This window comes from Palaemon carinicauda, chromosome 3 (assembly GCF_036898095.1).
Source record: "Palaemon carinicauda isolate YSFRI2023 chromosome 3, ASM3689809v2, whole genome shotgun sequence".
Classification (NCBI taxonomy): Eukaryota; Metazoa; Arthropoda; class Malacostraca; order Decapoda; family Palaemonidae; genus Palaemon; species Palaemon carinicauda.
In genome coordinates, this window is record NC_090727.1 from 180,096,012 (window position 1) to 180,122,001 (window position 25,990).

Genomic DNA, 25,990 nt, shown 5'->3' on the forward strand with positions numbered 1-25,990 from the left:
AAAATACAATTTAGGACAAATTGTCATTTTTGGTCAGTACAACTTCTGCCTTTTCTAAATCCTGCTGGTTCATCTCTCAGCTTTTTATCAATCTTTCTCGCTAGTCTCTTTAGAATGAGCATACTATGTACTGTATTTTCATAACAACTGGTGTAAGTGTGATGCCTTTGTAATTATTGCAATCAGTGAGATCGTTTTTTTTTTTTTTTTTTTTTGCCATGTTCAAACACAATCTTAGCTCCCATTTATCAGGTTTTGCCGATTCACGTTACAGCATAATCTTGTACCCTAAGTACAGTATTTCGGGAGTCACTCAGCAGTTATTCCATCGTATCCAAGGGCTTTCCATCTCTTGAGTTTTTTAATGATAGCTTCGACTTCAAACAAGCTGAATTCATTCATGTGCACATCAAGTCAAACCCACTGAAATTATTCATGGGCACTTCAAGGTCTTCATCAGCTTCAGGTATATCAATCAAATTATTCCCTTCATATCTCCTATTCATAACCTCACTAAAGTGCTCCATCCAACGCTGCCTTTCTTCTTCTTTGCCCCAGTAGAGATTTCATTAATAAATCTGTGAGCAATTCTTACACTACAGCCGCTCCCTGAATTCATAGCTTTGTTAGCCTCATCTTCTATCCTGTCTAAATACTCTCTGCAGTTATTCCTGGCTTTTCTTTTGACTTCACTATCAATACTGGAATACTTAGCATGCTCTACCTTGTAATTTTCATTACTTCCTCGAAAACTTTCAACAATCAATTTCTGTCTTTGTCTCCTTTTAGTATCCCACGGTTTTCTCCTTGTAATTGCATATTCCAAAACTTCCCTACCAACTGACTGATAGATGTTCTTAATATTTCACCGTTCTTCATTAATAGTCTGCTCTTCATCTCTTGAAGGCTCTATGACTGCAAATCAATTCCTACTTTCAATTTCAAAGGTTTCTCTCTGCTGATCTTCTAGAAGCTTAGTTGGATTAAACCTAGGTATTCTATTACATTTTTGTTGAGTGTTTTCAAATTTAATTTTTGTGTGGCAATGAGGAGCTGATGATCACTACCAATATCTGCACATCTATAGAGTCTTACATTTCTGTATTAAATTTCTCCAATTCTTAAACAGTACATTTAAAAAATATGTTATTGTAATGTATTGATACTGTAAAATACATATTGGTGACTTAATTTTGTTGCAGGTGCTGGCCAATATAATGTGGAAGACATAGATCTGGATTTGTGCACGCACCTTGTGTATGCATTTGCCGTTCTGGATGCTAACTCCCTCACTATCAAAGCCCATGATTCGTGGTTAGACCTGCCAAGTGGTCTGGATAATTACAATAAGTTCACTAACCTAAAGAACCTTAAGCCTGGAATTAAAACTACTTTAGCCATTGGAGGGTGGACTGATTCTCAATCGTCCAAGTATTCAACTCTTGTGTCGTCTGCAACTAACAGACAGAACTTCATAAACCATGTGATTCCATTTTTAAAGAACTATAAATTTGATGGGTTAGATCTTGATTGGGAATATCCAAGCTCAGGAGACAAAGCCAACTTTGGACTATTTGTGAAAGAACTGAAAACAGCTTTTGAACCAGAAGGGTTGTTACTTACTGCTGCAGTGGGAGCCTCTGAAGCATTAGCTATGTCTTCATATGATGTTCCAACACTTAGTCAGTATTTAGATTATATTCATCTAATGACTTATGATTTTCATGGTTCATGGGAGAGCAATGCAGACCACCATTCCAAACTGTATAATGATGCTGGGAATTTAGATGCAGACTCTACTGTAAAGAAGTGGATAGCAAGTGGTGCTTCTGCTGGGAAACTTGTTTTAGGGGTACCTCTTTATGGACGTAGCTTCACCTTAAGCACCTCACAGAAGACCCCACCAGCACCAGCTTCTGGAGGAGGAAATGCAGGTGCCATAACAGGAGAAGTAGGTTACCTTGGTTACCTGGAAATATGTACATACGTCAGCAATGGTTGGACTGTTGTCAAGGTACGCACGCCAATTGTATATTTCCATTCAATCACATTTCACAGATGCAATGTATGATTTCTGGAATCCTGTTGTATAGGACGTCTTCAAGATAACTTATATACAGTATAAGATAATGTTTGAATTGAATACTTTGTGGTAATGAATTTTGTAAAGTATTATTTTCGGTTAACCATGTTAAAATGTTTGACGTACAAGTTATGGATTACTTGTATGACAATTAGAAAAGTGTTCAATCTCACAATCCAGTATATAACTAGAAAAAGCTGCAAATAAAATAATGCTAATATATTTAAATTGCTTAGTGTGGTATGTATTCTGCTTACAGAGAATCTTACCCACTAGTCTAAATACGACCTCCAAATTTCAGGACAGCAGTGGAGCAAGAGGCCCTTATGCTTACAGTGGAAATCAGTGGGTCGGTTATGATGATGTGGATATGGTTCGTACCAAAGCTCAGTATGTCAAGTCTGAGGGTCTTGGAGGAACCATGGTGTGGGCAATTGATTTGGCAGACTTCAATGGAGATTGTCCTCTGGGAAGGTACATTTATCATGAATATTTTTTAAAATTTGATCACACATTTTTTCATGTATTGAAATCTCCATTGTATTTTAAGGTGTTTGATAATTTTGAATATTTATTGATATTTTAATATGGCTTTCTTAGTTTTTTATTCAGTATCTTATTCATCTTATGGTATGCAAACGATGATACATTTTCACGCGGAGTACTCATACGTTAAGTAAACGGAATACAACAGTATGGCTTACAATGTTTCGTGGATATAATGCAGCATCTATAAAATTGTATTTTTTTTTTTACTCTTTCCTTTTTTATTTCTTTAAGGTTTTTTCTTAATACTAGTTATGTTTCCATTTTATGAAGTGTTTTCTTGTCCAAGATTTATATCTCTACTATTGCATTAGCACAGGTGAGTGACTTTGGGCTATCATATTTAGATGTGTTCTGGCTTTTGTCAGACTTGAAGAAACAAACCTCGCAATAACGGCCTAATACAGGTGAAGGGCTACCCATTATCTTTGTTAGTCTGTTGTATTGAAAATATGATTGGAGAAGCATAGAATCAAGTAAAATCATACCAAATTGTGTAGGTGCAGGCCTACTATATATACCCAGCATCTGGGGGAACATGGAAATGAGCTGGTGAGATTAACACACTTTCGTTTTTCACCCTTAGATGACATGATTAAGCAATGTAAATTGAATGAAATGCATGAAAAAATTATCACTTCAAATACGGTTCAAATCAAAACAACCTGAATATGACGCTGGAAAACTGTAGTGATTAATCTGTGAACTACTAATACTACTACTACTTTCTCTACTATTAACATCACACAACATAATATAAAATATATGCACTAGAATACTATACTAGTATAGTATTTATGGAAATGTAATTATTATATATATCTGAGTGAAAGACAATATTTCAACTAAACAAAGTAAAAAATTAGGGCAAATTTTAATTATGATAAATTACGAAACCATTTGTGTATAGGATTAGTTTGGTTGTGTAAAGATGATATTGATAATTTTTTACTTACTCTATTCTTAGAAATTAAAAATAAAATAATGTCGATTCTATGTACGGTAAAGTTTTTCTAACTAAGGACTCTCAAAAGGGAAATCGGTTTTTTACGTATCATCTCCAATCACGAGCGAATGATCACATTGTAGTGATTAGCAGGCTGCTGCCGGGTGTAGCCCACAGATTCACTATCAGGTTATAACCTGTTAACCCACAGCTAAACAAATTATCCCATCTTAAACATGACTAGTTATGGTCACCCCCCCCCCCCCCTCTTGTTTTGGTTATGGGCAAGGACACCAACAAGCAAATGAACATTAGGTGAATTCTTTTTGCATGATCATATTTACAGTACTTTTATAAGAATTATTAGAAGGAAAGGTTTTTTATTCCAAACGTTGCACTATATTAGTGTAGAGGAGTTGGGGTCAGATTAATAAAGGAGTAGACTAAGCAAATTATAAACAAATATTTATCTTATTTTAATGCAAAATTGAATAAAAAATTAAATACCTTTAATGAGAAAAAAATATCAAGGTTGTAAATACAGTTGGCATGGCGATACAATTATTAGATTATTTATGACCTCTTGTGACCAATATGTATTAGTGCCTAGATCTCTGCTGACTTAGGTTAAATCGGTTTTTGTTAACAAAGAACTAAAGTTTCATTTTTTTTTTGGTGATCAGTTCTGTTGTAGATTTGCTCATTTTCAAATTTGTCCAACATTTTTCAACATCCATGAAGAATTAGCTCTGTTCACAATCACCTTCCGTTCTGGGTAAATCTTCAAGAGATGTAAAACATTCAAAATAAGTAACATTGAGATTCAGTGTCATTTAACAATACCTTTTACAACAATTATTATCAAGTTTTACTACTTAATGTTATGGGGAGAATAGCCTAATTGTGTTCAGATAACGGGATAGGCTAAGTAGGTACCCTACTCAAATATTCCGGAGAAGAATTAGGTGGCATTATGGTCGATTTACTGCTATGCACCAACAGTGTAGACTGGCCTATATTAATTGTGGCAGCCATAGACCTATTTGCAAAACAAGTGAACAGTAAATTATGGTTTTTGCTAGTTCCCTACTGAAACAAAAGGAAATATCTATGAGATAATTTGAAGGACATGTGACAGATACAAAAGTGGATAATAAAAAAACAGTACAACCGTCAATGAAAAGATAGTAAAACAAATGTATTAAATTTATACAAATAACATACCTTTTACACTATTTACAGTTCTAAGTCATAACTAACAATACTAATAGCTTATATCAGACTGTATGAAAACTTATTTATTATAAGATTGGTTGAATAAGTTTGGAAATTATATTGAAAATATAATTTTTCATGTGTGCATATTTTCGATAGCAGTAGCTTGAATTATCTGATGAAAATATTAGCTGACGAAGTTAACATTTTCTCAGCCTGTCTCCCACATTCAATTTCCAAACTTATTCAAAACACTTTATGATAAATAAAAGTTTTCATACAGTCTAATAAAAGCTAATTTGGTCATTAATTAATTTGGTGTGTAAATGCATTCATTCATTTGTTTGTTCAATGTGCTGGCGATGAAATTAAGCAAGTCAGTACAGTAGTCTTCTTTTTGTCCATCATATGTAGGAAAAACATAATATGTATAGAAACAGCTTTATTTCGTTTATTCTGAATTTCTAAGGATACAATAAGTAAAATAAAATTTGTAATATCATTATTTTTATTAAGAATACTTTATTCATATTTTATATGTTAGCATATCCTTGGGATTAGTAGCTTGAAATCACCCTAAGATAAACTCATCTTAACGTACATTTTATAAGAGGCTTGGATAGATATAAGTGGATTTCATTGTTGTAGACGTATTTGAATAAGATATTTAATATGAAGATATGCAAATAATAAACCAGTTTAAAATGGTTTTATCACTTGTATGTTCATGAATATGCAGTAAATGAATATAAGTACAGTATCTCAGAACTGTATACAGTGCAGTACTTCTTGCAGTGATCCAGTTGTCTGTATTTAGTTTGTATTATCTGAAATCCTTTATAACAGAGTTCGTTTTTGCAAGGTTCTACTGTATAGTTGGTCACAGGAATGAAGCTCTGTTGTAACCCAAGGACCTATTTATATGCGTATTCAGTTTTTTAATGGTAATAGTGTATATTCCTTTGTTATTTACCATTATGGATGCTATTATAACATATGTTATTTTCAGCGGAATCTTTTTATATTCATTTATTATTCCACTTGCCTATTTTGGTTTCTGAGAAAATCAGTTCATATAGGTAAAACTTTATATGGAGAAGTGTGGGGAGAGTTGCAAGAAAACTTTTTTTGTTCCGTCACAAATACAAACCCTTCTATTTATAGGAGATTACTTTTCGGCGAAGCCAAGAATAATTTTAGCGAGGGGTAACCACCCAACCCGGTAGTTAGCTACCCAGCTCATTCACACACCTTAGTTGCGTAACCACTTTGCTCTCTGGCTCATTAGAGGACGGTCATACTGCCGCTCTCTCCTGCAAGACTTTTCATTTGATTGTTAAACAGTTCATTCTGTTTTTCTTATTCGTTTTATAAATATATACGAAAACATACTTGTATGTTTTTATATATATTTAACTTTTTATCACAGTTGTTGTTTGTGTGACAGTGTATCATGGACTTGGCTTCCGCTGCAAGGGAGTTGCCATTGTGTTGATGCTACTCTGTCCGCCTCCGGGGGTTGTAGAACTCTCCTGTCCAAGGAAGAGTTAACCTTCCCAGGTGTTGGGCTGCTCTCCCTTCCGAGAGAGAGCTTCCCTTCAGCAGCCGTTTAGTAACATCCCGGTTACGGGGAGGATTGCTGACAGCTGGACGAAGATCAGTATCTGCTATTTTGTTGCCAAAGACTGCGCCTCTTCCCCTTGGGCTGGGGGAAAGCACAGTCCAAGGCAAGGTCCTCCTCCAGGAGGACTTTTATCATCCGTAAGAGAGATTGATCTGTGACCACCATGTGTCGTAAGCTATGCTTTTTTCCATAGGACTGGGGGGAAAGCATAGTCGTAGACGAGGTCCTTATTCAGGAGAACATTCCTCTCATTCAGGAGAGAAAGCTTGTGATCAGCTTTTTGTGACAGAGTAGACTCCCTCTCTGGAGGATCTTGCTAGATGTTTCCCTTCGGGGTCCGTCAGGAGGAGGAGTTTTGGACCTCTCTTCTTCTTGGGCATTCTCCTCCCCCTTTGGTAGGAGACTCCTTTTCAACCTTCGGGTTTTCATGTTGTGTGGGTGCACGTGCTGCTGCCTGTCGGTCTGACTTTGGTGTCGTGGCCGACGCCATAAACATTTCTTCTCCTCCAGGGGAGGTAGGAGAGCAAAGTCCTAGGCATATTACTCCTCCGGGGCAACATCTCTCGTTCGCGAGAGAATCTCTTGTGGTCAGTGGTCTCCTTACGCCCACGCATTTCCCCCAAGGTCAGGGCAGAGCTTAGTTTAAGGCGATTTTCTCCTTCAGGCAGGGCAGAGCTTAGTCCTAGGGATGTTCTCCTTCGGGAGAACAGATCTCTTTCTAGGGAGAGGAAGCTTCTTGGGATTGAGCAGTCTCCCCCTTTGGTGGTCTCCGCTGGGCGTTGGCCTTCGGGTGGTCATCGGGAGGATTGGTTTCTGACCCCTCTCCATCCACGTCGTGCTCCTCCTCCTGTGGTGAGGAAACGTCTTTTTGAACCCCCGTGTTCAAGTCACAATCTCCTTTCGGGATCTCGTGACGATCCCGTATAGGGCTTGCTTGATCTGGAGCCTTCAGGTTTTCATTGCGATATTCCTTCGGGTTCCCGCAGCATGGGATCTTTGGTTCATCGTTTCATTAAGCCTTTGGGTTTGCAGGACACCGAACCTTGGGGTTCTTGTAACCGTGGGCCTTTTGGTCCTCGTTCCGCTAAGCCTTCGGGATTGTGGGACACCGAACCTTTGGGTTTTGGTTTCGATGTTCCTTCAGGTTCTCATAACCTGGGGCCTTTGGGACCTCGTTTTGCTAAGTCTTCGGGCTTATGAGACACCGAACCTTCAAGTTCTGGTTTCGATTTTCCCTTCAGATTCTCACAACCAGGGACCTTTTTGTCTCAGTCACGATGCGGAATGTAGAGCTTGTGAACTCTCGTACCATTCATTATGTTGAGCCTTCTTTCTCCCATTGCGTGGAACCTTCGGGCTCTCACAACCCTGGTCATGCTGAGCCTTTGGGTTCTCGTGATCTGTGTCGCGCTGAGACTTCGGGCTCTCGTGTCAAGCTGAGCCTTCAGGCTCTCATAACTATTATTATGTTGAGCCTTCGGACTCTCGTAACCCTGGTTATGACGAGACTTTCAGCTCTTGTAACATAGAGTTTTCTCTCCTTCTTCATGTTGCCCTTAGACTTTCACGACTGGTGTCACAATGAGTCTTTGTACTATCTTGACTGGCATTATGCTGAAACTCTGGGCTCTCGTAACCTTAGGGTTCACGTAACATCAAGTTTCCTAAGATTTGTCACATTGAGCCTTCGGGCTCTCGTTTCATCGGTTATACTGAGCCCCCGGGCTCTTGTAACTCTTGTGGACCTTTGGGTCTTCGTCACGCGGACTCGCGCGACAAGGTTCTCAGCCATTTTTTTCAAGTTTCCATGACATAGAACCCTTTGGTTGTCATCACTCCGAATCTCACGGCTCGTGCGACCCGAAGCTTTCACTGAAAGCTCTAAGGTTTACCCCACCCCTGGGTTTGGTCACCAACATCCATGCTCGTTCCTATGCTGCGTTATGCGGCAGAACAACATCGCGCGACACAACAGTGTCATACTGCAGAACAGCGTCACATTGCATAGCAGCGTCGCGTGGCAGAACATCGTCTCATGACTTAGCAGTGTAACTTGACATGTAACGTCGCTCTACACTCGCCAGCTCCATGCCTTTAGTCTTCAGATGAACCATCGTCACTTCCCCCCCCCCCCCACTCCCACTAACTAGCGGTTGGGGTAGCAGGAGGCTCATGATCATCTCTCATCACCGCGAAACTTTCACCCTCTGTGAGATCAGTGTCAATCTCGCTACTTCTGGGATGGAAGCAGAGCAAAAAGAATTTTTACATTCAAGTTCAATTCCCTCTGGCTGGGTTTTGCCTACATTAGACGGTAGGTTTTCTCGCTAGCGAGGAAGTGCTCGATGACAACCCCTTACGAGAAAGCGTTCGATGGCAACCCCATACAAGAAAGAGTTTGATGGCAACCTCATACAAACCTACTTAATATATGTGTTTATTGAGTAAACCCTCACATACGATACTACACCCTTTATGGGAAACTCTTCCCTGAGAAGATTTATATAAGTTCAACAGCATTCATTAAAGCTCCATGAAAGGCTCAAGAACTCATTCTGGGGTGCATGCGCTCTCTCCCAGACAAAACCTTAAGATTATTGTCACAAACACTGTTTCTACCGATTGTTCGAGTCAGCTGCCTTCCATTGGCACAACGAATTCTCGTTTTAACATGATATGCTTGTGAGACATTTTATATTTTTACCCTAACAGGGTTATTATCTAAAGACTTTAGTCTCAAGGGAGCAGAGTTAGCTTACTTGTATGAACGATAGCAACAAACGTTGTCAACTTCTCATCACATTTACGAACATTACAAACCCTGCTCACAAGGTGGCCAGATAACTTTGTGTATGAACGTTGGCGAGCCCCGCCCACGGGGTTCGCCCACCAACGGAGGAATGGTTGATACAATAACTGTATGTTTTGTTTGTGGGTGTATGCGCCCACATCTCTAAAAAATACGATAGCTAGTCGACGATCAAAGATTCCTCGGGCAATAATGTTGCGATTCGTCGCATATACATTAGTCCCTCAACTGGGCTCAAATTTGTTATCAAACGTTTACCTGGAGGCAAAGAATACGCATGCACTACCGCAGACTGGCAGGTACATGTGCATGCAAGTGATCTCTTTGCCAGCAAGGGCTATAGACCATCTTACAATTAGAACTCTAATAAGTTATTTGATTGATGGCTATATCCCTTACGGGAAATCAAGTTATACATTATTCTTCTACCTTCCCGTAACCAGACACACTACATACGCGGTCTGCCTTCATAGGCCGTTCCTTCATTTCTTTCTGATCGAAGGTCTCATGTTTTAAAAAAGATACTTACACCTAAAACTCATAAGCAAATCCGTTTTCTAAGAAGAGAACATTCAATACTCATGCCGTTTTTTCTCATCGGAGACAAAGAAATACAAACGTTTTTTCGCCTTTCACAAGGAGAAAATCCCGGTCCAACAGAGTTCTGGACACAACTGTAATTCAGGCTACGCCCGTATGTTTGTCCAACTCCCCTGTCTGTGTTACTGGTTCGTAGATAGGTCTCAATTTTATCCTTTGGGAATAGCTGTGTGTGTTCAGTAGTCACTGACCAGTCTCTTGTCCAAAAAGTGATCTCTAAGGAGATTCGCTGTAATAAAATAAGCAATACCTGTCACCTGGTTTACCAATTTGTATCAATATTAATCGGCCAACCCCCACTAGATTGGTGGCGGTTGGAAAGAGGACAGGATTCCCCCCCCCCCCCCCTTCATAGCAGAAGCATGCAATCAGTTGCACGTCTTGACATCAACTTGAGATGTTTTCTTGCTACACAATCCCTCAACCTATCGGGACAAACCAAGGAGCATTGATTTTTATTTGAAGTCAAAGTCACCTGTTCCACTGAAAGGAACTTACTAGCCCTTAGGGGAGGAGAACAACAGTTACAATCTCAGAGTATTATTGAGCACCCTATGGGGTAATTGGTTAACCAAGTAGTCCAGTGCCCTTCCCCTTTTCCGATGATCGGTGGGCGAAAATCTTTCCTTATGGGTCCAAGAGTGCCTCAAGTGCAAGTGGAATCAAGCAAACAATTCCCCAGACAACGTGGTTCAACTAAGGTCAGAAGAACTGACAGACCTCAGATGGTGGGTGGCAGACATGAACCTCCGCAAAGAGGTCAATCTTCTCGTCCCCCCTCTGAAACTGATGCTCTTTTTGGATGCATCTAAAGAAGGTGGGCGGCCCATACGGTGCACCAAACCATCTCCGTCCTTTGGTACGAATCAGAAAGGTACTAGCATATAAATCTCTTAGAGAACCATCAAGCCATAGACACGCTGAGATGGACAGAAGACAGCTAGGTGTCCCTATCCGGTTGCATCATTCCTGGCAACAGGAATGTGCTTGCAGACAATCTGAACAGAGCAACTCAGATAGTGGGCTCAGAGAGGAGGTTGAATCATCTAGTAGCCAACAAACTCCTAACATAAGGGTACACTCAGGCACATCTATTCTGTCTTATTTCTCTTCCTCTTCCTCTGTTAAAGTATTTATAGTTTATATAGGCTATATTTATTTTAATGTTACTGTTCTTAAAATATTTTATTTTTCCTTGTTGCTTTTCCTCACTGGGATATTTTCCCTGTTGGAGCACCTGGGCTTATAGCATCCGGATTTTCCAACTAGGGTTGTAGCTTAGCAATTAATAATAATAATAATAATAATAATAATAATAATAATAATAATAATAACAACTTTTTGGGGTTCTCTGACTGTGGACCTGTTCCCAACCACCCTGAATTTCAGGCTCCCACTCTAGTGTTCCCCAAGGCTCAAGGCCTGGGTGACAAGATGCATTCCAACAATGGTGGGACAACATAGATGTGTAAAGTTTTCCCCCGTTCTGTCTGATGAGAAGGTTCTTAACCAAGCCAGGATAAGCAAGAACTTATAAATGACTCTAGTAGCTTCACTATGGTATCACGAAGAATGGTTCCCGGACTTTATGCAGCTCCTGACGGAGCTTCCGAGGGAACTTCCTCCACGTCACAATCTACTCAAACAGCCACATACCAACATCTTCCACAAAGTCGTAGCTTCGCTTCAACTTTACGCCTGAAGATTGTCCAGCACCCCGCCTAGATACTTCAGACACTCTTCATCGTCAGTCTTCTAGGCGAAGTGGTCGGTTTTTGTGGCTATTGTCGTGGAAGGAGTATCACTCCCCTCGATGCCCCTATTCCAACAATAGCAGAATCACGCCTTTAAACTAAAAGGAGTAGATATTTCCTCCTCGTTAGAACTTTTCTTACTCATACGTAGTTATGAGATTACTTGTCCCAATTCGGAAGTTAGACCTCCTCCTTGGAACATGGTCCCGGTCCTTCAACAGATCGCCACCTTACCCTGAAGACAGTGTTCCTATTCGCTTTGGCTTTAGCCAAGAGAGTCAGTGAACTGCATGGTTTATCTTATGATGTCTCTGACTTAACGATATGGGGAGAAGTAATACTCAGCTTCATCCCTGAGTTCATAGCTAAGACTCCAAATCGAGTGAGTCGGATCTTAGATTTGGCCCATTCCGGATAAAGAGTTCTGTTTTGTAACCGAAGACCCAGACCAGTTGGTAGTTTGCCCAGTAAGGAGTCTGAGGTTTTACCTCAAAAGAACAGCATCAGCTTGCCCTGTGTGTCAGCACTGTTTGTCAACACGAGAAAGATCAAGAGGAGGGTCATAAGAAATACAATTTCTTCCTGGATCCGCAATGTCATTGACTTTGCGCTTAATCCTGACCTTCCTCCTCAAAAACAAGCCAGAGCTCATGACATCAGGGGCATTGCAACATCCCTGGCATTCAAGAAATACAATTCTGTTTTGCAGGTATTGCAAGCGGGCGTATGGAAGTATCAGACAACCCTTACCGCCCACTAGCTGCAAGATGTAACCCACAGGAACATGGATACGTTCTCCATTAGTCATGTAGTGGCCTCATAATAAGTGGTCTTAAAGACATCAAGCTCCTTGATGGACAAGTAGCAGAGGGTTTAGGGCTGAGGTTACCTGGGTTAGTCTAGGGTGAATGAGTAAAGAATGACTGGCCTCTTTCTTCCTTTCACCTTCTCCCCCACTGGGGAACTCAGCATTGCTGACCTCTCCTCTCTGCAATAAAGACTCGTTTCACTTGTGTATCCTAAGTATATAAATAATACTTGTTGCCTCCCTAATACCCCTGATGGCTATTGGGCAAAGTCTCAGTACTCTCAGATTACTATGACTCGAGATCCTATTACTAGACCAGCAACATTGCTAGTATCACAAACGCAGAGCTTATGGAGGCCGCTAAAGACGCATAACCCCCCTATTTTAGCGAGGGCAGGGTTCCTACTACCTTCAGTCCATATCGAATTAAACCAACTGCCAAAGCCAGTTGGTGAGGACTTCCTCCCACCTAAGAGTTAAGTCATCTCTAATAAATATCGAAGGGTTTGTATTTGTGGCAGAATAAAGGACAAATTTGTAAGTAATTTGTATTCTTCCTAGCATACAAACCTGGCGCTATTTATACAAATTGGCCGCCAGCCCTATCCCCCAAGAAGTCCTGCCATAAAGCAAAGTGGTTACTCAACTAATGTGTGTGAGTGAACGGGGTAGCCAGTTTACCCCCCCCCCCCTCGCTAACTAGTCAGTTGGGTGGTTACTGTTCACTAAATTTTTTCTTGGCTCGTCTTTCAGCTTCGCCGAAAGTAATCCCCTATAAATAGCTCCAGGTTTGTATGTTAGGAAAAATACAAATTACTTACAAATTAGTCATATTTCAATGAATCTTTTGGCAAAATGGGTTATCTAAATGGCCACAAAGTGGGAGTTTATTTAAGAAGAAAAATAAAAAATAACCAATTTAATCTTATACAATAGAGTCTAGCCCCCATGTTATCATTAGATAGCGATACGTGTTTAGTGTTAGTGACATTCATTCCTCCAATATGAAAGTTTTATCTGATGATTATATTATGTTTGTTATACACTATTTTTTTTTTTTGGGGGAATATTCTCCTATTTTTGTGAAATGGGTTTTAGTGTGAAATGTAATACATTTATCCCATAACATTTGTAGGAGTTAGGTAATAGAGATATCAGAGATCCTCAAATATATGGTACTGCCTTAATAACATTTGTATACCTCATCTTTCTTGATAAAAAAAAAAAACTCTATTTTTAAGCAGTAGAATGTAAAAAGATTGAATTATAATTTGCAAGTGTCAGTATAAGTTTATTACTGAATGTCAAGGGACTTTAGTGTTGTATGTACAGTAGGCGATTTTACTCCTGCTATTCCATATTTGGCATTTGTTTTCTGAAATTCCACATACCCATCTCTCTCTCTCTCTCTCTCTCTCTCTCTCTCTCTCTCTCTCTCTCTCTCTCTCTCTCTCTCTCTCTCTCTCTCTCTCTCATTATGTACTGCATTAACAAATTAAAACAAAATTTGTCACAAATCAGAATGTTCTGTAAGTCAGGTTGTTGTACTTTGTTATGACTAATTGTGATATTTCTCTTCAGATATCCTTTACTCTCTACTATGAAATCTGAATTAAGTACTTCAGCAGTTTGCGGTACAACAGAAAGCCCAGTTACTGAGGGACCAGTGATAACAGGGCAGCCTCAGACGGCTGTGTCAACAACACCAAGCCCAGTTACACTGGGCCCAGTTGTCACAGAACAGCCAGAGACTGTTGAATCAACAACAGGTAAACCCATCATCAGTTCTTGTAGGGAGAAAATTGTATTTATCATCATCATCTTGATCATCACACGCAAATCTGCAACCATAGTGGGAAATAGGGAAAACTTCAAGCTCTAGGGCCCCAATGGGAAAAATAGCTTAGTTCAAAATAAGAGAAAGAACTAATTACTGTATGAAAGAGAAATTGTAAAATTATAGTAATATGAACATGGACTTGAATGTTTGTACAGTTTTATGAATGTTGGAATATATGTATATACTTATGTTTTAGGAAGGAGTGATAATTAATGAAAATGATTGAGCATTGAAATATTTATAACCGGGTGTCCTTTGAAGGAATAAAACTCACACTGATAAACACATGTGCTTTGTAGAAGTAAAGTAGGAGATGTTATTTGGTGAATGTTTGAAGGAAGAAAATGGTTTTGTTTCCAGGAAATTAGAGAAATTGAATCCATATAGACATGGGCAGAGATACTGTTGTGGCTTTGATACTTTTGAAAACCAATATTGATTTGAATCTTTTAGAATTGTATATATTGTGAAGAAGAGGATTTTAATGTTGTAACCAGACCTCAACATCAGTATATTTGTTATCATAATCACAAAATACTGTAATATGTGATTGGGTTTTTACCAAATTTCTGATGAAATACAGCATTTTTAATTTATTCCTATTTTCATTCATATATATAGAATTGTACAGCTTGCTTTCTTTGACAAGGTACAACCGATGGAGCATGCAGCAATGCCAAGGAATATGTCAGCGTGTGTTATTATTCCAACTGGGCTTATTGGAGAGAAGGTAAGTTAAAAGTGTTAGAAAGATATAAAAGATATGAAACGGAAGTTTTCATCCATTGAAAGCAAACAATGTTTGTATGAGAATTGCGTCATCATCCAAGACCGATGGAATTTGATCTAGTCCCTTACGTAATTATCTCTGTAGTTAGTGCTGTATTTCCAAAAAAGGAGTTAAAAGAGCCATAAACTGGCATATCCTGAATTCAGAATATCCAGATGTTACTGAAGTAGTGAGTTGATGGAGTATGGCATGAAAAGAGAAATTTATATCAATATGTTAATGAACAACCTATCAGCAGAAATATTGAAGGAAAGATTCTCTTGTAACAGTGGAGCAGCAAAAGCACAGTAGGGTTCAGTAAGAATCATTCTTGGAAACCAAGAGAGGAAGGTAATTTTCATGAAAATGTGCAAAAGATGTATTTTATTGGATGGGTGTTCATGGAGGAAGGGTGTGACTCATGATAATATTTACTTTACTGATAATGGGAAGGATTGTTTATTTTTATTTTTCTTAATATTTGAATTTTTCCTTCACTAACAAACCTATCTTTATTTATAGAATATTCTTTCGGCAAAGCTCAAAGGTAGCTAATAGACTAAAAATTTGAGGGGGCAACCTTACTTAACCACTGTAGTAGGTAGTTAGGAGGTGGCTGGGGTTACCTTAGCCACCTATTTCCACTGACTGCTCAGTGAGCTGCTTCACTTTTCTCTTTTGGCTGGTAGAAAATGGATGTCATCGCTCTCTCACTCTCAAGGCTTAGCCATTGATTACAAGTATCGCTTTATGCTAGTTTTTTCTTTTTAGATGTGAGTGCGCTTCTTCATGACGCTCCCATGCGAACATGTTCTGGCCACAAAGTTCGTCCTTGTAGTACCTTCATGTCGTCGGTTGAGATCAACCCCCTTCTGTTGTGTCCGGTGTGCCAGGGCCGTTGTTGCGAGCAGGGTTCACCCTGCAACGAGTTTAGGGAGTGGCCTGCCTCTCAGTGGGATACAATTGGGCATCACAGGAAGAAATAGCCAAGCGAGATCTTTGTCCTCCAGGGTCTTCCTTTGGCAGGAAAAGACCTTGGTTTTCTGCTTCCCGCACCCCTGGATCTCTTCCCGAAGCTCCTCCTCACCCGTCTTCCTCAGCGGAATGGTCTAATAGGAGCGCAGACCATATAACTCCTTGGCAACCTTTGGGTACTGGGGGTTTGATGCTTCCTCCAGAGAAACATCTTTACCTCTAGCTGCCGGGAGGCAATTCTCTCGTGCAGATGATCTTCAGGCTTGACCGTCTTTGGGGGTTTCTGCTATCCCTTCGAAGGAATCGTTGCTGCTTCTCTGTCATCGTGGTGTGAAGAGATATCTGTCCCCTGTGGCCTCAACATCTTTCACCTTAGACATGTGTGAAGTCCATCCCTCACCCTCTCCCTGCCCTTCCACGTGCGGACGAAGTGATCGTTCCCGCTGGCCCCTCCAACGGCTTCCTGTTGACAATGAGTTCTCTTGCCATCCTCTGTTCATCCCCACAGGCAAAGTTCCAGCCTGCGTAAGCTCCCCATGCCAGCTGCAAACGTTAGACAGAATGATCCTCCAGTAGCCAGACCTCCATCAGCTTGCTGATTGCCCAGACGAGAGATAGCACCTTCTCGTCCTTGTGGACCATCACCTTCACTAGCTTCACACTCACACGCTGAACATTGTTTACGGCATTCAAAGGATCACAGAGATCGCTCTTGATCTCAGTGTTTTTCTTCCCGAAGACGCTCTAACTCTAGTGCTAAGCGCTCGCTCCAAAAAGACCGCAGGTCATCACAGTGTGGATGCTCATCTTCCAGGATACGTTCTTCTCAATCACGAGCTGAGGGCTCACAATCACGAGTACGACGCTCATGATTAAGAGCTTCACATTCACAAGCTTTATGTTCATGAGCCTCACTCTCACGATCACGAGCTGTACGTTTACGATCCTAAGCTAAACAATCGCGATTTAGAAGATCACGATCATGAGCTAAACAATTGCGATTTAGAAGATCACTATCGCGAGCAAGCTTCTCATGATCTAGAGCAAAACGATCATGCTCATGAGTAATGTGCTGAGGGTCATGAGCAAGGCGCTCATGATTGCGAGCAGTATGCTCACGATCGTGAGCAAGATGCTTACGATCACGAGCACGTCGCTCATGATCATGACCAGGACGCTCATGATCACGAGCAGACTGCTCATCATAATGAGCCAAGCACTCACAATAATGTGTGAGACGCTTACGATTGCGAACAAAGCGCTCAATCCAAGATTGAGAAGATCCTCTTCGCAAGGACGAGGTAGGCTCTCGCACTCTCCATCTGTGCGGTGCTCTACACCCCGTAGATAACCTGCTGTTCTTTCTCATAGATGACCCTTGACCGGACAAGGACTACCAGGAGGGCAACACTTACAGAGGCTTCTCCCAAGGCTACCTTCAGCCCCTTGCAAGACCTGGGGTGTCTTCTGTAAGTGTTGGCCTTTGCTATGATCTTATATGTGCTTCTCGGTAGCACATAGCTCGCCAACGCTGCAGTGGTTTGCGGACTGTGGCCAGATGTAGCACGCAAACTGCCTATTGTTTGAATGCCGACCACACTCCAATGTTCACTACACATAAAGGTAAAATGAGGGAATACCTAAAAATCTTGGTAACATGTCAAGAGAACTGGGCACTGGGCACCACCCCTTGATTTTATACTGGGCAAGGGGCCCCAGCTAGAACTGTAGTTGCGTAATATTATTCAGAGGTAAGACGATTTCAGGTTATGTAAGTACTAAACATTAGTTGAAAGAGAAAATATTTCCAGGCTGGTAACAGGACACGGTGTTGGAGAAAAAAATATAATAAAAGAGTGTTATTAGAAACAGATTTAATAAGAAAATAAAGAGAAATGATTAGGTCGATAATAAAAATTTTTGTCAATTGTAATTATATATAATGTAAAGAAGAACTAGTATCCCTTTACACTTCAGCCTCATAATAACAAGATTAAAAAATTATTTGAATAAACCAAAAAACAAGAACTATTCACATGCCGGACACTCATGTGGATTCCATATACAAGTATAAACAAAGGCACACCTAACCATGTATCCATTTGGTCTAAATTCAAATATAATTTGAATTAGCTTGCATCAAGATCAAAGGGATTATAATGCAAGGCTGCACATCAGACCTGACTCTACATTCTCACCTCTACATCAGAAAGACGAAAATATTGTAATAAAAAACAAAGATTACAATCCTCAGTGTTACAACCAGAGGTAAGGCTAAAGAGCCTATCAAATACCATATAGTAACTACCTAGAATTATGCTACAATCATTTTCAAAGTTTCCATTTTGCGGCACAAGAAATCGTCAAGCTTAATGGAGAACCTCATAACATTACATTTCAAGATCCACACAGTGAGTGAACAAAGTCTGGTAAAAATGTCTTTGAATATATATTCAACCATGGGGTTTTTTTTCCACTAAATTGTCAACTGCACTAATATCCTAAGAATTACCCACGTTAGAAAACTAGAAACTGTGTTCACCAGCTTAAGTCTAAATCACTTTCAAACGCAAAGGGGAGTCCAAATCACACTTGCCGCCAATCTTTAACAGGTTCTCCCTAGTTCATGAAGTCAGATAATTTACACTGGTACAGGCCCTGCTTTTGACAGTCTTCACCTGGCTCACCAGTGCTGTAAACAAGTGTAGGATTATGAAATGTTACTCCTATTCTAGTGCCTTTATTTGATTCCCTACTGCGGGTAGGGTATTGCTGTCATTACCTGTTAAAAGAAACAGTAACTTATTAAGGTATTTTCTTGGGGGCACTTGAGGGCTAAAAAAATGTAATAAAAATAATTAAATTTAACAACTGTTAAGTATTTTTTTCTAACGTGACAAATAATGATTTTTTAACACAAAAACTATAATGCATTGTAACGCAAAAAATTGCCCCCATTCGGAGGCTTCCATCTTCTCCTGCGAGTATGCAAAGTGCCAGGTTGCTAGAGGAGCCTCAGAGGCTACCCCCTCCTCGTTCACCAGCTATTGCTCACTCAGAAGTTTCTTCTACGAGTGATTCAATCTCAGTCACGTATGTAAATTGCTTATTATCGCGAGTGAACTCTCCGTTTTTGCGAGTGTCTAATGCTCTGATGTCACAACTGCGAGAGCAAGCGAGGATCCAACACCTCCAACAAGGTCCTTCACTACTGACAGCTCTAGCGGTAGGCCGATTCCTGTTCCGGAGGGATTCAAGGAACCCCGAATAAGTTCGTGGGCGTTCCCATATCTACTTACCGTTTTGTGCGGATTAGTAAAGAGTATGCACTTGTGCCCAAGAGGTTGTCTCCTAGAGACACAAGTCTTTCTAAATGCCAATTTGGACAGCGTTCTCTTCATCCAGGACTACCGAAGGAAACTAGATTTGTCGAGAGTCAGGGATCTTCCTTTCTAGTTTACCACCTTGATGTCTACACTTCAGAAGTCGATTGGTGGGAGCCTTCCATTTGCCCGTCCACAGCCGTGCCAACCACGGATAACCCCTAGTATTCTGTTGGAGAAGTCAACCTGGTCGTCTTCTGACGCTCCTTCGGATCATAAGAGGAGATATGCGCAGAGCAGTACTATTCCTTTGGTACATAGGCCATCTATATCTTGACCAAGTACCAAGGACAATTGAGTCTGCAGTTGTACCAGTTCTTTTGGGTGAAAAGTTAACGGCTAAGCGTAGAAGGAGGATAGCGCGTGTTAGTCCACTTCACGCAGACATCATCCAACCCCACATTAGTCGAGACTTGGGTTTTCTCTGGGAGATCTCTATTCACCCCTTCCAACCTCAGCCTATCGAAGTTGGTCCCGTCTCCCTTCCGGGTTTACTACGTTTCGGCGTATATATATATATATATATATATATATATATATATATATATATATATATATATATATATATATATATATATATATATATATATATATATATCGCTAATCATAAATAACTTCTTTGTTAAAGTATAATTAGCTCTCACTCACTTTAACCATTCTAAGAAATTAAATTTGTTTACGTTTCCTTCTTCTGTTTACATAAAATAACAAAATACGTCATTGGGTGTTTTAAAAAACAAAGACGCCGAAACAATGTGACGCCTATATGTATATATATATATATATATATATATATATATATATATATATATATATATACAGTATATATATATATATATATATATATATATATATATATATATATATTACAAAGTAATAGTTGACGGCGAATAGTCTCTCCGCCAAAAAATTCTGGTGCCGAATCGGCTACGTCTAACTGGCCACGCCGAAACGGCGATGCCAAATGGGCTACGCCAAAACGTCTCATTCCCCTCCCTTCCACCTGAGAAGGAACAAGCCTCTGTTCCTGAGCCTCTGTTCCTGAGCCTCAGTAGTCTAAGGAACCTCAAGCTGCTTCTAAAACTTCCGTCTTAGAGGAGCACTTTCCTCCAAGCAGAGAGTCGAAGGACTCTAAGACGGTTCTTAAGAATACTAAGGCAAGGGAAGTTCGAAGGCAGGAACTGGCTCGGGGATCACCTAAAGAGGGTCCTTCTCATGTCCCAGTAGAAGACTTTGACATACCCCAGGCTTCTATGGATGAAAGCTTTGAGGTAGACAATTTCCCGGACACTGATGAAGAGTACCTCCCAAAGGCGGGGAGTCTGAAGTTTCACTCCTAGGCGGAGAGTAAGAAGTCGGAACACGCCTTCTGACATGTCCTTGCTTGCATGAGATCCTTCAATAACCTTTCAGATCCCGGAACTGCTCTACAGGAAGGCAAAGACATGGTTCTGGCTCAAGTATTGGGCACCCAGAAACCTTCCAAGACCAGGCAGTCCTCCCTTGGTGGAAGGGATTGACTGCAGCCAGAAGGAAGGCTAGTTTTCAGATAGCTGGCGCCTCAAGCTCTCTGAGAGCAAGTTCCTCGTCTCAATACATTCTGCTTCCTTTCCTGTTGCAGAGGAAGTACTCTGAGATCCAGGACAAGCCTCATCCTAACCTTACTCTTGACCCCTCGGTGGAATCCCTTACCAGGGGTGTCCCGGTTCAAAGACTAGCTTCATAGAGGTTCTCCCTTTTGGCATCTTAGCTCTTCAACATAGAGATATGCTCGAAGTACGCCATGCAGTGGTTGGGGTCATTGGGCTAGACTTTTCGATCTGTGGACCTTTCCAAGGGTTCAAGAAGACTGTCCTTAGAATCCTTCCTCTTGTTAGGTATCTGGACCTTAGAGTTCCTTTCCCACCATGGGGTCAGCCTGTGAGAGAACGCAATTCTCAAGAAAACGGGTACTGTGATTGAAAGGTTCCACAGGCAGGTGCCAAAATTAGAGGTTACAGGCCTTTGGAACTCAACCCTCGAGGATTCTTCTCTCTTCAATCCAGAAGTAGAGAGAGCAGCTGATAGCTGGAGAAAATCCTCCATTGATTCTTTCTCTTACAGAGCCATGACTTCTCGCCATTAAGGGAGGGCTTTTCAGCCCCCTAAATATCAGCACAGATCATCTCATCCTTCGACTTCTAGATCTGCAAAATCATCCAAAGTGTTTAAGTGGCCCTTTCAGTCCAAGGACCAGAAAGGGACCAAACCTTTCAGAGGAAAGAGAGGTGGTAGAGGGGGTGGTCAAGGTGGCTTTTCCTGCTAGGGAGGGCAATCCTCCCATCAGTCCATCATTGGAGGATGCCTGCAATGCCTCTGGTAGAGGTGGCAGTTTCACTGGGTTGATCCCTGTACAGTTGCAGTGACTGGCGTAGGGTATCGCGTCCCCTTCATACAATCTCTCCTTCCTCTGACTTGGGATCTAATTCCGTTAAGCTTCTGTAAGAAAGGATCCGTAAAGGAGCTGGCCCTGTGTGGTAAATTCCAGACCATGCTGCAGAAGGGCGCTCTCCTGGGGGTCCTAGATGGGTCTCTAGACTTTTACAATCGACTCTTTCTTGTGAAAAGGGCATCTGGAGGCTGGAGAACAGTCATAGATCTCTCGCCCCTAAACACGTTAAGTTTGTCCTACAAACTCCATTCAGAATGGAGACAGCAGACACGGTCATCCAGACAGGAAGACGAAGGGACTTACTGTGCACATTGGATCTCCAAGATGCTTACTTCCAGATCCCAATCCATCCATCTTCAAGGAAGTATCTTAGATTCATACACAAGAACAAACATTACCAGTTCAAGGTTCTCTGGTTTGGTCTCTTGACAGCACCCCATGTCTTCACCAAGGTGTTCGCCCTAGTGTCATCATGGGCTCACAGGAATGACATTCGTCTCTTAAGATACCTTGTAGGTGACCCTTCTTTATTATCGAGACATGCTTCTCGACTTTTATCAGGATCTGGGTGTTGTGATAAATCTCAAGAAGTCATCACTGCTTCCATCTCAGAAGCTGGTTTATCTCAGCATGATCATAGACACCAACCTTGAGAAAATATTTCCATCAGACGACAGAGTACACAGGCTGAGAGAAGTGGTTCGTCCCTTCCTCAGACGAGATAATCTACCAGCCCATCAGTATTTTTGCCTCCTAGGTCATCTAACCTCCATGATTCGTCTTGTTTCCAACGACCGTCTCATGACAAGATCCCTGCAACAGCGGCTAAATCCACGTCGAACCAGCACACCGGCTCCCTGGACGAGCTAGTTCCACTAGGTCAGGATCAAGTAGTGGATGTTCAATGATGCGTCGCAGAGGAGACCCTCGGCAGAGGACTAGTTCTTCTCGTCCCTCCTCCGGACTTCGTGCAACTCTGTGGTGTTGATTAACGACAACACCACAGTAGTGGCTTACATAAAGAAACAATGCTGTACCTTTTTACAGCCCCGATGCCATCTTACAGTAGAGATACTAAAATGGGCAGAAAAAAATTTGGTTACCCGATCAGCTAGCTTCATTCTGAGCAAGAGGAATGTGCTCGCAGAGAACCTGAGGTGAGCGGATTAGATGCAGTAATGCCTCACAACACAAAATTAATTCATTCTGGAGTGGCTTTTGTAATGTTTTTTTTTTCATGTTGTGAGTCACATTTTACATATAAATTGCCTAATTCGTTCCAAACTCTACAAAACACCCCATTAAATCTTGTAATAAAGCTATAGTATAACCACAATAAAATACTGTACAGACAAATATATTTGAACCATTCACTATACCTAAACTAACTGTTAATACCTGCAAATTAAGTAGTTATTAGAAAATAATCTAATGATAAATGGAAAATAATACAATATATACAGAACAATATGAGTTATGAAAATATTCGCATCTTGTTTCGTTGCGTGAAAGTTTCATAGTGTAAAAGTTTCGTAAACATATTCTTTCATGAAGAGATGTATGACTGTAGTGGGCTCCAAATGGCATTTGAATCCTCTGATAGCCAACAAAGTCCTGACTATGTGGGGTTCCCCAACTGTGGACATATTCGCAACATACCTTAACTTCAGGCTCCCGTTGTACTGTTACTCAGTGTCGGATCCTCAGGCTTTATGGCAGGATGCATTTCAACAATAGTGGGATGACATCGATGTGTACGCCGTTCCCCCCGTTCTGTCTAATGAGAAGACTGCTCAACAAAACAGAGCATCCAAAAATCTAATGATGACCCTCATAGCTTGGCTATGACATCATGCAGAGTGGTTCTTGGACCTTCTGCAACCTGTAGTAGGTCTTCTGAGAGAACTCCCTCAAGACCAGATCTACTCAACCGCACATCAACATCTTCCACAAGACCGTCCAGTCTCTTTGGCTTCACGCCTGGAGATTATCCAGAATCTCCTCTCATAGAGAGGCTTTTTGCAACAGGTTGCAAAGTGAATGTCCAGATACCTATGAAAATCTTTGGCATCTGTGTATAAAAAAAAACGGTGTCTTCTGTGATTGATGTCGCAGAAGGGGTATCCCTCCCCTCGATGCCACTATTCCAGTAATAGCGGAGTTCCTTATATACCTTCTGTGAAAGGCAGTGAAAGGCTATTGCTCAGACTTAAGCCTAGCCTTTAGATTGAATCGAGTAGATCTTTCCTCTTCATTGGAGCTTTCCCTTTTCATACGGAATTATGAGATCACTTGCCCCAATCGAAGATTAGACATCATCCTTGGAACGTGATTCGCCTTTTGAGATCCTTAATGGGTCCTCCTTACGAACCACTACGCCATGAAACAGATTGTTATCTCACTTTGAAGATGGCGTTCTACTCGCTTTAGCCTGGGCAAAGAGCATTAGTGAACTTCACGTTCTCTCGTGCAACATTGCCCATTAAAGGGGATGGGGGAAGTGACACTTAGCTTCATACTTGAGTTCATTGCAAAGACTCAAAATCCAGGGGTACTGGACTCTAGATCGGGCCCTTTCAGGTTAAGAGTCTACGTTCTGTAACCTCTGACCCAGATCAACTGTTACTGTACCCAGTAAGGAGTTTGAGATATTATCTTAAATGCACTGCAGCGACCCAACCCCAGCTTTCAGCCCTTATTGTTAGTTCGGGTAGAATTAAGAGGAGGGTCACCAAGAATACCATCTCTTCTTGGATTTTCAAAGTCATAAACTTTGCTCTTAATCCTGGCCCTCCTCAATCTCGAAGAGTTCGTGATATCTGGGGCATCAATAGTTCCCTGACATTTAAATGCAATTATTCTGTATTTCAAGTTTTACAAGCGGGTATGTGGAAGCATCAAACACCCTACACCGCCCACTACCTCCAAGACATGACCCATTGGAGACTTGATACGTTTTCTATTGGTCCTGTGGTAGCTGCATAACAAATGATTTAGGAGTACTCAAGGCTCCATGTTGGACAAGTAGCAGATGGTTTAGGGCATTAGTTACCTGGGTTAAGTCTGGGATGAATGAAAGTATGTCTGGCCTTTTCTTTTCTTTATCATCCACTTGGTTCCCTCTGCAAGCCGGCTACAACCTCTGCAGGTAAGAACCATTTCCCTTGTGTAACCAAGTATAGTTAATAATTTATTATAATTGTTTACGTCCTCAATGCTTCCCATGAAGTAGGCATTGAGAAACGTTTATATATCTTGTGTAATAAAGTATTCCTGTTTTTAAGAACTTGAATATTCTTATTTAGAGTTTCATATGCTATTTTCCACAACCACACAGGGTGCTCAGGCCGCAATAATTCTCACTTTGTGTTTATTAGCGAGGTATAAAGGTTCTCCACAGATACAATCTAATAGTGTATTATGAAAACCCAGGTTAATGACTAAGGCAGAAGTTGGACTTACCCCCCACCCCCACCTAAGGGTGAGTCATTCATATAAATAACGAAAGGTTTGTTAATGAAGTAATAAATAACAAATTTGGAAGTAATTTGTATTTTTCCTTCGCCATGAAGCTTGAAGTTGGAGATGATGAGTGGAGAAGTATTGAATTAAAAGCTCAAGATAGAGACAACTGGCGAAATCTAACCGAGGCCCTTTGCATCAATAGGCATAGGAGGATATGATGATGAATACATACCTGTAGTTATTTGTATAAAGTGTCCCACCATCACCTGTCCCCTATAAGTCCCACCTGCAATAAAAGTGAGGCAGCTCACCTAGCTGTCAGTGAAGATAGGTGACTGGGGTACTCCCAGTCATCCCTTACCTACCCACTACATCAGTGGTTCTTAACAAGTGTTCGGTCGAACTACCTGGGGTTCAGTGAGGCAGTTTCAGGGGTTCGGCGGAGGTAACACAACACAAATGATATGAGAGTGGCACTTGCCGAGGTTAAGCGGCGGATTTCTGAAATTGTCTCAGAAAGGCAACAACAAAAGTCACATTGATTTGCAATAAGTATTCATATATTTTTTGTGTGAATTTCATATTTTGTTGATTTAGTTCTTTGAACAGAGTGGTTCTGTGTGCAAATGATGCATGGTTCATATTGTGCACTTATACAATATATGACTATGTTTTGAAATTGAAATATATAATGATATATTTAGGTGTAACTTTCTTTGTCTTTCTGTTTATTTCATTGATA

At 40.9% G+C, this 25,990-nt stretch overlaps 1 protein-coding gene across 1 annotated transcript in view; it reads left to right on the plus strand.

Annotated features, from left to right (window-relative positions):
• Window positions 1-25,990, plus strand: part of LOC137638804 (probable chitinase 10) — a 341,653-nt gene that overhangs the window by 129,286 nt on the left and 186,377 nt on the right. Inside the window, exons 10-13 of the mRNA XM_068371185.1 lie at window positions 1,203-2,014; window positions 2,385-2,557; window positions 13,967-14,154; window positions 14,875-14,955. Of these exons, the coding sequence (XP_068227286.1) occupies window positions 1,203-2,014; window positions 2,385-2,557; window positions 13,967-14,154; window positions 14,875-14,955 (1,254 nt within the window). The remainder of the gene's footprint in view (window positions 1-1,202; window positions 2,015-2,384; window positions 2,558-13,966; window positions 14,155-14,874; window positions 14,956-25,990) is intronic.